Source organism: Ischnura elegans, chromosome 5 (genome assembly GCF_921293095.1).
Source record: "Ischnura elegans chromosome 5, ioIscEleg1.1, whole genome shotgun sequence".
Classification (NCBI taxonomy): domain Eukaryota; kingdom Metazoa; phylum Arthropoda; class Insecta; order Odonata; family Coenagrionidae; genus Ischnura; species Ischnura elegans.
Genome location: NC_060250.1, coordinates 5,312,020 through 5,329,456, shown reverse-complemented (window position 1 = coordinate 5,329,456; position 17,437 = coordinate 5,312,020). Strand labels below are relative to the sequence as shown.

Genomic DNA, 17,437 nt, shown 5'->3' with positions numbered 1-17,437 from the left:
CAACGATGTTACTTAGATATTATAAAATATTTGGTTTCACTACTCCAGTTTTATATTTTATGTCCTTACTCAGATATTAATATTATAAATAATACAAAATATTAGGCTTTCTAGCCTCTATTGTCGGATATTTATCTTTAAATAGAAAATAATCAACACGTCTCACAAACGGAGCTCTCACAACGGCAGGCAACTATTACAAACAATCACAACAATAGCTTCGTGTGATGTTTAGGCACCTTTGACGTCATCGAGGCTTCGTCGGCAGTGGCTTGGAGGGTGAGGGAGTTTTTCCCGCGCTTTAAAATTCGTTATATTTATCATTGAATATCTTGCGAAGGAAAACTCAGATTTACATGCGGTTTTCTTTGTTGAATTCAGAAAATAATTTTCTGTCCGCCTGTGAAATAAAAAAAATTCATGCAAGTTCCTCATTGTAAGGTGAGATTTGGTTAGTTATACCCCTAAATTTTGCGTATTAGGCCGACGATTTTCACTAGAAATTATACGAATGAGCCGCCTTACAGTCTAATATCCGCCTACTTTCAAATAACACCCATTAATTTAACTCAGTCCACTCCATCGCATGCGATTTCAATATTTACAAACCATTAAAAAGAGGAGAACATACCTAAAATGGCTAAACAATGCAATCCAAAAAATGATTAACCATCACTATAGAACTAAAAACTTTCCATATATAATTAATTATATACATGTATTAAGATTATAACAATCAATATGCATGCAAATCCAAGATGCATCAATTGATTTTAACTCATGAAATAACTCATTAAATAAAGGTATTAGCTTTTTAATTGTTTTCTATAAAGTATTTATGGCATCGATTCTGTAGCTTACATTTCGTTTTCAGTTTCACGCATCGTTTAACCTTTCCTCCTCTTGCCATTGGCCCGTTTCATAGGAGTGGATACTCACGTGACTTGTGGAGAGTCGCCGTGGTGGTGGTGGTGGGTGGGTCGCGGTGCCGGCGGCTGCTGCGGTGGCGCCGCGGCGGTGTCCGTGGGCATGAGCATCGCCTCGACGGCCAGGTTGAGCTCTCCGAGGACGCGGCGGTGCCGTCGGCGGACTTTGGCCACCTCGGCCTCTGTAGCAGAACGCAGGGCCCGGCCATCGCGCGGAGGGTCCTCGGCGAACTCGTAGGGGTCCTCGAAGGCCCCTCGGGCCTCGCTGATCTCCTCGTAGATGTTCTCCTCGACGCCGTACGTGGAGATGAAGGAGTGCTTGGAGGAGAGGGGGGGCGGGTAGGGGGGAGGGGGAGGGAAGTGGAAGGGGGGCGTGGCGGACGGCAGGAGGAGCTGAGCCTCCTCCTCCCCCAAGCAAACATCCATCCCCAACGGCACCACCTGCACACACACAAAGACAAAGAGATTGCTCATTGCACCTATGTAGTATATACGTTCCACCCACCGGTTGATTAAATGGAGCGAATTTCTGGAAAAGATTCACCATGCACGAAATGCACAAGTGCGGCGGTCTCGAAGCCGAGGTGTGAGGAGGACGGGTTGGACGGCGATCTCTCTATACTCCGATTTCGGACTCTCCTTTATGCTGCGAAGACCGATTGACGCCGCGGAATAGTACATATACGGACGCCAAACACTACCCGGCGGAAATCTAAAAAACTTAACACTAAATTATCACTATTTTTTTTGGAAAGCGAAAATGGTACAGTCTGATAATATATATATCTGAGGATTAAGGAACTATGGCTATTTAAATATTTGGTTAGTCCATAAAATCACCAGCAGCTATTAAAAAAAAGAAAAAAATTTAAAAAAATTCAAATGGGAATTTTCGCAAAATTCGAGTTTTTACTTTCGCTCGTTAGTTGGTAAGCTTGTTTTCAATACATTTCAAAGCATATTTTCTAAAAGAAGAAACCTTTCATCAGAATTCATCATCATCACTGGTCAACAATCCTAGGATTGGTTTGACGCAGCTCTCCACTCTATTCTCCCATCAGCTAATCTTTTCGCACCTACGTATTTCTTCTCTTTCACATCTCTCTTAACTTCTTCCATATATTTTGTTCGAGGTCTTCCTTTTCCATTCTTGCCTTCCACCTGTCCTTCGACGATTGTTTTCATCAGGCCATCATGTCTCAAGATGTGGCCTATAAGGTTGTTCCGTCTTCTTATTAAGGTTTTCATGAGGCTTCTCTTCTCTCCTACCCTTTTTAGGACTTCCTCGTTACTAACTCGGTCGATCCATTTGATTTTCATCATTCTTCTGTAGCACCACATTTCAAAGGCCTCTATCCTTGCTTTCTCCGCTGCGGTCATTGTCCATGCCTCACTTCCGTATAGAAGCATACTCCAGATGTAGGTTCTTATAAATTGTTTCTTTACTTCCATATTTAAGTTTCCCGCTGTAAGCAGGTCTCTCTTTTGGTGGAATGCTCTCTTCGCCTGGGCTATTCTGCTGATAATTTCTTTCTTGCTTCTCCCGTCACTAGTTATCTTGCTTCCCAAATAACAGAATTCATCCACCTCTATCAGTTTTTGCTTCCCTATTTTAATATTAGTCTTGACTTCTTCTCTTCTGCTGCATACTAAGATCTTGGTTTTCTTCGTGCTTATTTTCAGTTGATATCTACCCATTACCCTACCCATATTAACCAGAATAATTTTCAAATCCGTCTCTGTTTCTGCTATAACGGCTATGTCATCGGCAAATCTTAGCATGCTAATTTTTTCTCTATGGATATTCACTCCCAATGCCTTTTCTTTGATTTCATTAATGGCTTTCTCAATGTAAACGTTGAAAATTACGGGTGACAATGTACAGCCCTGTCGCAGTCCTTTCCTAATTCTTGCTTGTTCACAGCTGGGCCCTGATTTTATCACCGCGACTTGGTTTTTGTATAAACTGTGGATGATTCTTCTGTCATTATAAAGAACCCCAATTTCCTTTAGGATTCCAAGCATCTAATCCACGTTGTCAAATGCTTTCTCTAAGTCCACAAACGCAACGAATGATGGCATGTTCTTTCCCATTCTCTTTTCTATGAGCAGTCTTAGGGCCAATATTGATTCCCTTGTGCCTTTGTTTTTTCTGAATCCAAATTGGCCCTCATCCAAGTACTCTTCTGCTTTTCGTTCTATTCTTCTATAGATGATCCTAGTCAGTATCTTCGACCCATGTGTAGTCAGGCTAATGGTCCTAAAATCTTCGCAGTTCTCCGCTCTTTTCTTCTTATGAATAGGGCTTATAATGTTCCTCTCGAAGTCCTTTGGTATCTCACCTGTTGAATACATTTCACTAATGATTTTGTATAGCTGGTTCAACGTCTTCCCTCCTGAATTTTTAATTAGTTCTGCAGGAATGTCATCAATGCCAGACGCTTTATTTATCCTGAGGTCTCTTACAGCCGCATCAAATTCCGATCTTAAAATTGGGGCTCCCATGTCATCGGCATCCACTTCCCTCTCGTTTTCGATAGCATTCGTTCTGAGGCTGCTTCCTTTGTACAAATCTTCCAGATATTCCTTCCATCTCTTCCCTTTTTCTTCGTTTTCAATAATTAGTTCTCCGTTTTTGTCCCTAAGAGTATTACATCTTACGCCCCTTTCCTTAAAGTGGTTCCTCACTATCCTATATGCGGCCTCTACTTTTCCATCCTTAAGATTGTTTTGCACGTCTTCACAAATACTTTTCATCCACGTTTCTCTAGCCTTCCGCGCTTTACGACATATTTCGTTCCTTATTCTCTTGTAACGATTCTGTCCTTCCTCTGTATTTGCAGCCTTGTATTTTCTTCTTTCTTCAATGAGATCTAATACTTCCTGCGTGATCCATGGTTTTTTCATAACGACTCTTCTTTTACCAAGAACTTCCTCAGCTGCTGCCTGCAGACCACTTCGAATGGTTTTCCAACTCTCTTCCATTGGTTTGTTGGTCGTATCCTCCCCTATTTTATTTTCTACAGCCTCTTTAAAAGCCAGTTGATGCTGAACCTCCCTCAATTTTTCAACCTGCTATATGTTTTTTCACGGCTTTCTTCAACTTTTTAAATTTAAGGTGGCATTTCATCATAACTAAATTATGGTCACTATCGATATCTGCCCCTGGATAACTTTTGCAGTCCTTCACCTGGTTCTTGAATCTTTGTTTCACTAGAATGTAGTCGATTTGGAATCTTCTAAGGTCTCCTGGCATCTTCCACGTGTATCTTCTTCGCAGAGGGTTTTTGAATAAAGTGTTGGCAACCACTAGCCTGTGCTCCGTGCAGAATTCAAGTAGCCTTTCTCCTCTTTCATTTCGGTTACCCAACCCATATTTCCCAGTTATTATTCCGTCTTGACCTTCGCCGACGACGGCGTTCCAGTCACCTAAAATAATAAGATATTCTTCCCCTCTTACCTGCTTGATAACTTCCGCTATATCTTGGTAGACATCTTCTACTTCTTCATCTTCGTAATCTGACGTAGGCATGTAAACCTGTACCACTACAGTAGCTACGGGTTTAGTATCTATCTTCACCGTTACTATCCTTTCATTAAACTGCAGGTAGCTTTTAACACGCATCCCGGCGCTCTTTCTAAGCATTATACCTACTCCAGCATTACCATTTAGCGATCCTGTGTGTATCATTCTGTAGCTTCCACTCCAAAAGTATCCTTCCTGGGGCCACTTCATTTCGCTGATGCCTAATACATTTCCTCAGAATTATACGTATAATAGTTAAATATTCAAAAGTTACCTATTTTTGGACTATTTTTTCATAAGTTGGAAAAATCTTTACGAAGGCGACGAGATCCGATGGAAAAATATGTATGGCAAAAAGACCAGAATCTTAACTATAAGTTACAAAGGAAAAATCTTGCTCCAACTTGCTCCTTTTCTTTTATAAGGATGGCATATGTATAAAAAGACAAGGCAGCCGCCCGGCCCGATAATAAGCCGCGGAATTTCCTTATTTGGTTGTTTCTTCAATTTAAAGAAAATAAATTTCCCCCACTATGATCTTTACTCCAATTTTTATTAAGGAAATTTACCAACTTCAAAAAATAAAGGCTAATATTCGTCCAATAGTACAGTCACACTCTCTTTACGGCGCATTAAAAGTGGAAAATTCCCCGCGAACGGCGGTCACCCATGATCCTAATAGAGAACATGTGAACAAATGTCTGCATGAGTAATTTTTCCCTTATTTCTACTCATTCTCACATAGATACAGGGAATTTTCCGCACTTGTGCTCCTTAAAAGAACAGAAATCCCTACCACAATGGCCATTGCCCACGACCGACGTACTACCGCAATTATCCGTTGGTGCCGCGCTCCGCTTCCACTACTTGTTGTTTACTAACAAGGGAAGACCACGAAACTTGCTCCTCCTTTTTCGATGCCGTATTTTTTATGGCCTTCGGAATGGTGAACACATCCCTGAACTAATAGTGGTTCCGTTGAATGGGCCTTAGTTTGGCTGTAATTAATTAATTTTCATGCGGTACTTTTCACAAGCCGCTTAGTTTCATGATATCGCACCTTTCGGCAGGAAGGTCAGGTGGGGTGGTGGTTAGCGTTTAGGGCTACCACCCAGGGGACCAGGATTCGGGGCTCCGTGATGTCTGTATATTTTGTTGTCTTCATTGTGATCATACGGCGTCAACTTTTTCGTTTATTTTAATTGCGACAAGCATGGACGTGAGACTATTTTTTTATCATCATAATGGCGTTTAGGTATTTAAGATGTGTCATTTCCAGCGCGGAGAAGTGAAGGCTCCACTTTCTACTCTCCTCAAAAACATACCGAAAGATTAGCGGGGGGCTAAAACAGTGGCTTTTTTTTTCGAAGAAATGACATTTGTTGGTGGGCATCTTGTTATTATATTGGAAGGGCTACGGAAGATTTTGGGAAGCGGCGAGCACAAGACACATTTGGTGTAATTGTTGCTTTTAACCCTCTAGCAGGCACGACTGTTATTTCTACACAACCGGGCGAATGGCGTACTTTGCCCATGTCATGTGCATATATGATAACACTCGATTTTTGTTAAAATTAACCTTTATTTGTAGAAATTAGTAAAATCTTGTACAATTATAGGTGATACAGATATAAAGGTATACAGGTGGTACACGGCCGGTCGCGCGGCGTAATTTATACGCCACGTGTGACGGGTTCCTCTTGCTGATCTAAAAAAATTAACTACAATACCTCGAACTTTGAAAACTTGCAATATAGACAATCAAAGTACATTGTAGGAATACACGAGGCCATTATAGCCCAGAATGTACGTATGATGTTGCAATCCTTGGTTTTCGAAGATTGACATATTTTATACGCCAGCACGCCCGGTCCAGGGTCATCAACTTTTATTTCATCCTAATTATTAATGGAAATTATATTTCGGGATGGTTATTTTAGCACATAGGTACTATGTTAGTAAACTCTCTTTGGAGTAAAGTGAATTACAAGTGTTCGAGAAATATGGCATTTTATAATCGTTTTGTGTTCCTATTAATTATGTCTGTACGAATGTTGTTGATCGCCGCCAGCCTTTAATGGCATGTGCTCTCGCAAGAGTGGTTTTCATTTTTAATGTAGAAGTTGTTCAGTATAAGCAATGAAAAAATCAACATTTTGGCAAACATCAACCCTTGCTAGTGTAGTCGTCGTATATCCGTGTTTGAAATGACACTGCTTAAATAACTAATCGCCATTATGATGATAAAAATATAATCTCACGTCCATGCTTGTCGCAATTAAAATAAACGAAAAAGTTGACGCCGTATGATCACAATGAAGACAACAAAATATACAGACATCACGGAGCCCCGAATTCTGGTCCCCTGGGTGGTAGCCGTAAACGCTAACCACTACCCCACCTGACCCGCCTACAAAGTAGTGCGACATTATGGAACTATACGTGGCTTGCGAAAAGTACCGCATGAAAATTAATTAATTACAGCCAAACTAAGGCCCATTCAACGGAACCACTACTAGTTCAGGTATGTGTTCACCATTCCGAAGGCCATAAAAAATACGGCATTGAAAAAGGAGGAGCAAGTTTCGTGGTCTCCCCTTGTAAGTAATACCCCTCGTGATCTCAAACCGTTTGTGGCGTTCATTTCGAACATAATTGTTGTTTCATGTTCCTGTTTTTAACATAAGCAGTGCTCTAACGAACAAAACCTCCAAGAAATGTTAAGTTTGTGGTACTAAAATATCAGAAATTAACCAGTTGGAACGGAAGAGTGAGATGCTTACAGACGGAACAAAATATTCATTTGGGTTATTCCTTCTTCACTGCTATATTATTTTTTAGTGTCTATTGCGAATGTCTTACCGGCAAAACATCAAGAAATGGAATGAATGTACGTTTTTTTTCAATTTATATTGCATCATCCATTAGCCATAAAAAGTATCTAAAAGTTTACATCGCATGACAATATCGTTTTCCATATTATTCTAAGAAAGCTATTGGCAGTCAAGATGAAGTTGAAAAGAGGAAGAGAGAATTGCAACTGCCTGTCAGGAGAAGAATGGCATTATTAGTAGGGGATCCAAAACCGGGTAGCGGAACGACAAATTATGGAAATACCGCGAGACGCTTCTTCTCCAAACCAAAGCTGTCAGCGGAAATTGCAACCAATACTTGTATTAGTTTTTGTTTCATAATCTTTTATTGATATCAGCAAACTCAGTGAAAATTACTAAGAAATAACACCTGGTCGACATATTTTTCCAGGTATGAATGAAGAGCTTATTGAGAGGTTTTACACCATTTTGAAAGCCTTATCTACATATATATAATACCCTACGAGCCACCTCTAGGGTGTTTGTCAGGGTAATTGCAGCATGCACTTTGACTCCCACATGCACACCACACGGTCAAAAAAACATTAAGCATACTAACAAATTATACTACCACATGCTGTTACAAATAATATTAAAATTCAGAAACATGCATTTAGTTATACGTAAGTTAGTAGGCTACATTAAAAGAGATATGAAGTGAAACACTTTGCACTTTCCACATAAAAAATTTATTACACTAGAGTCGACATGTTTCGCCGCACTGCAGCATTATCAAGACTAACCCAAGAAATTAACCATACCAATATATATACACAAATTGCACACTCGCAACATTTGAGAAATGGGGGTGGAAGGTGGGGTGGAAAGGAGGGTCGGGAATTTTAAACTGACCGTTGGTCTGGGGTGAGGTAGGGGAGGGGGGGAAGGTGACTGTTTTCAGGTGCTCGGAGGGTTTTTTCCCCGATTAGCTGAGGGAGGTCAAGGATCGGAGAATGGAAGGGAAAAACATGGTCATTAGTAATAACATCTTTCCTACTAATGGCAGACACGATGTACAATTGTTCCCAAATATCCATTTTTTTCCCCTTATTAACCCGTTGCAGCATTTCTGGGATGAAGTCAGCCCGGTGTCCATCTTCTCGGAGGTGAGCCGCGAACTGGGATTTTCCTTCCCTGTTTTCAAAGTCCCTCTTATGCTCTTCTGCTCTGACCTTCAGACTTCTCCCCGTCTGTCCAATGTATGACGCCATACAATCCCCACACTTTAGCCTATAAATTCCACTTTGGTCCCTAATATCCACACGGTCTTTTACACTGGGAAGCAAATATTTTAGGTTTTTTCTATAGTGGAAGGCTGGTTTGATGCCAAGGTGATTAAGAAATTTACCTACTCTTAGGGAAGCACTACCAATACAATTTATTTTTCTCCAGCGTTGAGATTCCCTAGGTTCCAACGAATATATCTGCCTAAGGGAAATTTCTTTTTTCTTTTTCGCTACCATGTTGTCTATCATAGCAGCCGTGAAACCATTAGCTGTAGCTATAGCTTTAATGATGGTTAACTCCTTATAGTATTCCTCATTTGTTAGGGGAATGACAATAGCTCTGTGGACCATATTGCGGAAGGCTGCTAGCTTCTGACTAGGAGGATGTTTTGAATTTGCATGGATCACATGATCAGTGCATGTTGGTTTGCGATAAATACCAAACATGTGTTTACCATTCTGAATGGATATAGTTAAATCAAGAAAATTTATTTTGTCACTGTCCTGGATTTCCACTGTAAACTTAATGCTTTCATTTATCGTATTTAACATTTTCACGAAATTTCTCACTTGGCGCTTAGTTCCGTTCCATAAACACAAAATATCATCGACGTAACGGTACCAATAATGCACATTCTTCAAGAGCGGGTGATTGCTTTGAAATAATTCTTTTTCCAAATTATTCTAAAATATTTCAGCCAGTAAGGGTGATAGAGGGGACCCTATAGCCAGTCCATTATCCTGTTGGTAATGGTTACCATTAAACACAAAGTAATTCTGTTTGATACAGAGTTTTATGAGATGCATTAGTTCCTTCACAATATTTTGGGGGGCTTGGGATTGAATTAACACTTCTTCTGCAAGCTCAACTGCTTTCTCCCTCGGGACACTGGGAAACAGACTTACTATGTCAAATGACACTAACACACCTTTTTTCCCAGTTTTCACTGCCTGTAATTTAGTTGCTAATTCAATTGAATTTTTAACACTATGAGTGCTTTTGAACTTGGAATACTCGATGAATTTACATTTTAGCACTCTGGCAAGAATGTGCGCCGGGGATGAAATACCAGAGATCACTGGGCGGATAGGGATATCCAGCAAGTGCAAAGTGTTTCACTTCATATCTCATAATGGATCTCCACAAAGTATCTGCCTCATCCATCCAATACATTAAAAGAGGCCTAATCTATCTGTAGGTTGTAACGCTGCCGTTATAGTATCTTATTGATCGAAGAAAAAAAGATTCTGAATCTGTCTGTTTTAGAGTCTATATCTCTTATTTTATTTATATGATCTGATCTCCCGTAGTATGTTTGCTTTCATAAAATACGGCTAACTTCGTTAGAAAAGACACTGCTCTTGAATCTATCTAATAGGCTTAGTCTATTTTTCAATCTACGGTCTGACAGAGATTCCCATCCGAGTTTATCTAAGATGACAGTTACACTAACAAGACTATCGTAACGACTTTTCACGTACCTGGAAGCTCTTCTTTGCACGCGTTCAAACTCAGTTATTAAGCCGTTTTCATGAGGATCCCAAACACTGACAGCGTAGTCTAAATGGGGTCTAACGAGGGAGAAGTAGCTAATTTGTCTCACTTTGTCGACGCACTTTCCTAAAATTCTTTTAACAAAACCCATTTTACGATTAGGGTGACCTGTTATTTCCCGAATACGTTTATTCCACGATAGATGATTATTGAGTCTAACTCTTAGATATTTCACGCATTCAGCTGTCTCTAATTGGGTGCCCTGAATGATATAGCTATGTTGTAGGGAGTTATTCTTTATTCAGAAATACATTACCACGCAAATTTTCAAATTTATTTCTAACTGCCACGCATCGCACCACGCTTGGATAGCAGCAAGGTCATTCGTTAGTTCATCCCTATCTTTACTGGAACTGATTTCCCTGTAAACTACAAAGTCGTCTGCAAATAATCGTAGCTTACTCTGTACTACTTCACCAATGTCGTTTATATGAAGAATGAATACGAGTGGGACTATGACACTACCCTGAGGGACACCAGAAGTGACTCTAACCTCACTGGAGACTGCACCGTTTAATACTGCTCGTTGCACGCGGTCGCTCAAAAGTTCTCTTATCCAGAGAATTACATTTTCATCCAGGCCGAGGATTTTAGGCCAGTTTTATCATTAACTTTCCGTGGGGCACCTTATAAAATGCTTTTTTGAAATCAACAAAAATCGCGTCCACTAGAATGTTGTCCTCTCCGGAGACTAAAATTTCGTGGGCGAAAAGCGCTACCTCGGTTTCGCATTATCTACTTTTCCTGAATCCATGTTGAGTCCTCATTAACAATTTTATGGCGTCTAGGTGTTTCATTACTGTGCTGACTATGATGCGTTCAAGGACTTTTCATGAGACGGACGTTAAAGATATCGGTCTGTAACTAGATAGTTGTTCCTTGTCTCCACTTTTGAATATTGGCGTTACATTAGCAATTTTCTAGTCATCAGGTACTTCGTGATGCTTGATGGATTTACTGAATATTTACTGCAAGTAGGGGGCAATTTCTGAGGCTAGTTCTCTATGCATGCGAGAAGGAATTTCGTCTGGACTAGGTGATTTATTTAGACTGGGCGATTTCAATATATTTTCTATTCCGTGCGCACTAATGTCAATAGCTGGCATCTTATGTATACAGGGATTGTCATCGGTCTCGGGTGAGTACTCGGAAGGCTCGGTGAACACGCTCTTGAAGTAGGAATTTAATAAAATGGCTTTATCGGAACTGTTTGTCAACACATCTCCATTATCGTTTCTCAGCGAACATACGGTAGATCGTTTACCTTGTACTTCCCAAACATGTGACCAAAATGCTTTTGGGTAATCCCATACCTGCTCTACAAGTGTTTTTCTTTTAAAATTCTTGAATGCATTCTTTAACGCTTCCTTCGTGGCGGCTTTAAACAACCTATATTTTTTTCGTGCGAAAGATCCACAGAGAAAAAATCATTCACCTTGACCGGGATTCGAACCCGGATCCCCCGATTTCCGGTCGAGTGCTTTAGCCAGTCAAGCTACCGAGGCGTCATTCTTCACTCTGGATATTCTCGGACACTACCGGACAAGATGTTGCTGGACTGCTGAGCACATGATGCCACAAGCAGTCCAAATCGTGCGCACAGCGCCACAGCCGGAGAGCAGGCCCGGACATAGAACACATGGAGGTGTACGCTCTAGACTAGTTTAAAGTATACCGGGACTAGCCGCGGTAATAACTTTTACGGGAGTCACCCGCAATGCACAATCGTGCGAAAGATCCACAGAGAAAAAATAATTCGCCTTGACCGGGATTCGAACCCGGATCCCCCGATTTCCGGTCGAGTGCTTTAGCCAGTTAAGTTAATCAAGTTTCTTTCAGGTACTTGGATTCTATGCTGTTTATTTGGGTTTCGAAATCCAACATTGATGTTATATCAGAGTTCGGTGGTCCGTAATACGAGCATAATAATATGGTCGTGAATTTTGGACATTTAATTGAACATTACACAGATTCAACGCTGGTCTCAGTTACGTTTACCGCTTGGCTGACTTTACAGCTATAAATTACTCCGCCTCCGGCTCGATTAATTCTATCTTTCCGATTAACGGTGAACGATTTTGGGAAGATCTCATTGTCTGAATCATCATCAGTTTAAGTTCCAATAATAACGTTATACATCATATTATGAATTAAACGGTGGAATTCGGGAATCTTATTTTTTAAACTACGGCAATTTACCACCGCCACGGTTATTACTTCGGAACTAGTATTATTGCGATTCGGGACTATTTCTGATTCGCTCTTGTCGATTACGCTTTTTAAGGCTCTATGCCAGTGATAAATGGAACTGCAGATCTTATTGTGGCATCATTAACATGACTTGAACCTTAACTGATTCCGAAATTATTGCTCAACTGACGCTTCTCATGCTTACATTTATTACCTGTATTATTGTAAATTGGCAATGCTGATTCTCAAACGCTGATTTGTCTTTCTATTACTCTATTCTCATTTCTGGAAGGACTTTTGCCCGAGAGAACTTTTGAATTTACCCCTTTCTTTATCAATCCACTATTATATCTACACTCTGCCCTACTCTCTACTCTAAAGACTTACAGTGCTCAAATATGCTACTCGCTACACAGGTAGCCGAATCGGCCGTGTAATGGACTCCCGAACGGTTCAGAGGGGTCCGACACGATCGGATTGCCGGCCTAAGGTGCACAAAGGAGGCTCCGATGTCCGTGCAGAAACGACGTAACCTCTGGTTTATGCCTTCCACTCGGCTCCAAACCAGAGAACCACGATCGATCCTCGGGACAACACTACAAATCGCCAGCGAAACATCGGCACCACTTACAATTAGTCGTTTCTCTTCGGAGTCCAATTCCCTGAAGGAATGCAGGATCTCCTCGGATCCACGGTTCATGGCGTCATCAACATGTGCCACGACCTGCATTGTCTGCATCACTTCGTGCCCCGTACCAACCGCCTGCGTCACCTGAGGAACGCCGCCACTCGGGACGCACCATGATGTCACACATGGTCGCTAACACCCTTGCGGTCCGCCCTTTCCCGTAACGGGGTCATCACACGACGGACGTAACTACTCCCTATCACTACAATCCCCCCATCCCACTCTGACGCCTCTTCCTGGGTACCAGTCTCGGAGTAGGATTAGGCACGTCAGATACCTCAGAGTTTCCCTCCGACAGCAACTGGTATCTGGTATTCGTGACGGGAATGAGATTTGTCTCACCATCCCCCAAACCTCGTCTTGGGGTGACTCTACCACCGTCCCTCCGAGACACGACCCTCCAAACCTCAGAAAAACGGGGTGGCGTGACCCCTTAATCGAGAGATGGACCTCGAGGAAGGCTCTCGATCGAACAGCCGCTATTTGCAATGGGGCGAATCCGTGCAGCCCCAGTGGCACGGCGAGCTTCCCGAGAGCTAAAGTCTAGTGGACTTCCGATTGATGCAGGGAGTTTCTGATATTCTTCTTCTCTCCCACTGCTGCTGAGTACTATTCACGGTCTTTCATTCCCCCGACTGTACATAAGATTGTTATATATGGTGCGTCCATTGAAAAAGCAGCAGTGCCATTGAATAATTGTCGGAGGAGGCCCTTGAATCGAGGCATAAGGATGTATGATCTTAGGTTTTCCCGGCGTATCAGGTGCAGAAGGGTTTCTCGGGTTTCCCACCGGTTGATGTTCTCCATGTCTCCCGACGTTACAAGCAGCGACTTGTTGTTCATCCTCAGGGGATCTTCTGAATGCCGTTCTTCAAAACTTGACAAGTATATATACACACCCCTTCCATAGCCAGGCGTCACCTGTTTGGTTCCCGCGTGTTGTGCTTTTCCCGCCATATTTTTGCATGTAAGGGACTTCATTATTGGTCTCCAAGCATTGCTCATCTGGAAGCCAGTGTCCCTGTTGATGTTGTTGCGGTTGATGCGGATCTGAATGACTTCCTTGACAAGGCGGTCCCAGTAGCCACGTGCCCGGCATAACAGTTTCGTCTCCTTCCATTGTATGACATGGTCCTCACTGATGCTATGCTCCGCCACTGCAGACTTTTCCGGTTGGGCTAGCCTTGAGTACCTATGATGTTCCTTCGTAAGGGAAACTAAAATCTCTCGAGAAGCAGAAGTGGCGCCACAAATTAAGTCCTAAAACTTTTGAAAGTGACTCTACATCCAAGATAGTAGCGTAATTACCTACGTAGACAGAAATTGATGCTTATTATTGTGAAAACGAAAAGAGAGAAATCAAAGGGTGTCCTCAAAGGAATCCGTTTTGATGGAATGAAAGATCATACTCTTGTCTGATTAATAAAGGCAAGAGGACTTATCAATCCAAGTTTAGAGAGGAATATGTGGTGTTAGTTGAAGAAACAGGGTCCCACTTTTTGAGGTTTGCCTCCCCCGTCGGACGATCAGGAAAAGTTATAAAATCTCCCGTTCTCCATTCCTTTCCAAGTGAAAAGTAGATACACAAAATTAAAAACGAATTGAATATGATGGTACCAAGTGAATACTGCCCAAAAAGAAGGCATCATCCCTCTGCTAAAAGAATAATTCCAACATCCCTTGCAGTGTGGTTAAACTCTTCTCGGGATTCCCACCGCGTTAATTTTTCCCAAATGGCCAACGTTTCAAGCTCCGACTCGGGGCTCATCCTCAGGGATAAATTTTGTTGAACCCCGGGAAGAGTTTACCCACACCATTCGCCGGGAAAGTGTCAAATCATAATTCATCCCTTGCAGTGGTCTATTTGCTAATTGCACTAAGTTGACTTAGCATTGGGACATAAAAATTGGGAGGGAAATCTAAGGACCAAAATTTGAGGATATATATGCTTATAACTTCAAGAATAACACAACCATTATGTTGTAAGGCTTGTACCTATACCATCAAATTTGTCACCCGGTATTGACTCAAATACGCTTAGCACTGATCAGCAGTATCTTTTGGAAATTTTTTATGCGTTGATTATAGGAAATCACTCCTAAAATTAGAAAAAAACACTCTGGGAAAGGTGGCCAATTCCCGCTGGCTAGCAACGGCCAATGGGCTGCTGAGGTTCAACGTGTCCACCAGAAATCCAAACGCCAATTAAATACGTATTAATTTTATAATTATAATTATTAATATATATTAATTATGATAATATATATTAATTAACTTATTAATATAATGACTTTCATTCAAAATGTTTATACGCTCGTTCGGTTTTTATTAAAGATTCTGCTGTAAATTTGTGGAGGCTAACACTGTGGAAGCGACTCTAACCTTCCTTTGGTTAATGTCGCTCTCGTGGGGACTACTGATGGCCAGTCGATCTAATGAGGGTTCACCTTCGACTCCGAGCCTGCTGTCTGTAGAAAAAAGCAAGACACCCTCGGCCGTATTCATAGATTTCCGCTAAAACACGCTAGTAGGGCGACTAACTTAGTCGGCTACTAAGACCTTTTAGTCGCCTACTAAGATATGGTATTCATGGATTGTATTACGTGAGCTACTAAGAGCTACTAACTTAGTATGCTACTAGCCAGCTCGGCAGCCGATACTCGGTATCGGTTTGGGTTCAACCCGCTAGGCTACGCTTGACAACACTGCATCTGACTCCTCCGCGGCGCGGAAAATTCGTAACACTATCAAACAAAAGAAATTGATTCAGCAAAATGCATTGAAATTTTTACTTCATAATGGATAATTCGATGTGACATCGCATCTCAGACATATTTTTTGATTGCTGTACACAAAAATTATGCAATACCTTTGGGAAAGGGTAGATTTATGAGTAATACCGAAGCATTTGTATGTTTGAGATGCAGTTATTGCTTTACAAACGGCCGTATATTTATTGATCACATACATTGCGTATTGCTTGCACTTCCTATATTTGTTTGCATTAGTGTATGCGTGATTAGTATGGAACGTAGTAGCGGATAAGTAGCAACGTCAGTATTATACATATCTGTATTCGGAAAGCAGAAATACACCTCAATGTCGGAGTAGAAACGAAAACTTTTGCAATGCAGAAATGAAACGTTAAGAAAATAACGTTGAGATAAATGCGTGAATGACACACATTTATTACGTTACAAACACCTACGTGCGAGCAATTAGTAACATAAGTTTGCAACTACTAAAATGTTAGTCAAGGAAACAACAATCTGCTTCGCTACATTTAAATATTTCAAATATTGACAGCGTGCGGATATATACGGCATATAGTTTACTAGAGGTGGTTAATGTAAAAAACAAAGCATAATTAACGTAACTTGTTTTACTTATTTATTGCTAATCATATCACAAATAGCACTACAACGCACACAACATTTCACTTCACATTTCACGAGCTGTCTTTATGACACTTATAATCCGTACATTCTGAATCAACTGGTTCAATGAAAAGCTTGACTCACATTTAATTTAAAACACTATAACGTAACTCTAGTAAACAATGATAATCAGTTTTCCAATCACTCTGCACACGCCAAAAGAATTCGCACTCGTTGACTTTCGAAAGAATTCTTCACACCTCACTTCCCACTCACCACTAATGATTTAGAATCAGTTGATGTTATTTCACATTACCATTACGTAGACAATGAAATAAATAGGCTGAAACAAATTTTTAAACCAGAAATTGTAACATCAACAAACTTCCAATCTCACTCTCCACTATCACTCGTACCGTAACCAAAACAAAAACAACAGCAATGTAATGTTTATGCTCTTGGAGTATAGGTCATGATAAATTAAACTCACATTTGGCCAACGTTTCGGAGATTTATTCTCCTTCCTCAGGGCTCTTAATTATAATGAATGTTTACAAAGAAAATAAATTAATTAAGTGGTTACAAAAATTTGAGTACAATTGTGCAGTACAAATTCATTGGTAAATTAAAAATTGTGTACAGAATTAAACAACATACCTGTGATAGAAAAGTTTCGTTACTAGGCTAATCATATAAATATTGATTCATTTGTTAACAAATGGTATCTAAATTATGCTAAACAATTTTAATTTCGATGAATTAAATAATAATAAATTTTGCTTAGGTGTTCGATGTCTGATCTTTTATTGCAACTGTTATTTGATTTTGATATGTAAACCATTTCTTTAAATAATCTTTTCTTAAAATTGGTTTCTATGTCTAAAATTTTGGTGAAAAAAAAACAAAATTAAAATGCAATGCAATAAAAGATCAGACATCGAACACCTAAGCAAAATTTATTATTATTTAATTCATCGAAATTAAAATTGTTTAGCATAATTTAGATACCATTTGTTAACAAATGAATCAATATTTATATGATTAGCCTAGTAACGAAACTTTTCTATCACAGGTAT

General features: G+C 40.5%; 1 protein-coding gene across 2 annotated transcripts in view; it reads right to left on the bottom strand.

The window, feature by feature from the left end:
* The window catches only part of LOC124158457 (rho guanine nucleotide exchange factor 10-like protein), a 173,396-nt gene that overhangs the window by 100,256 nt on the left and 55,703 nt on the right, over positions 1–17,437 (bottom strand). The window contains exon 2 of one of the 2 annotated variants that reach the window (XM_046533548.1): positions 940–1,367. The exons of the other annotated variant lie outside the window; for it this stretch is intronic. Coding sequence (XP_046389504.1) covers positions 940–1,352 — 413 coding nt within the window. The 5' untranslated portion in view covers positions 1,353–1,367. The remainder of the gene's footprint in view (positions 1–939; positions 1,368–17,437) is intronic. 2 annotated transcript variants of the gene reach the window in all.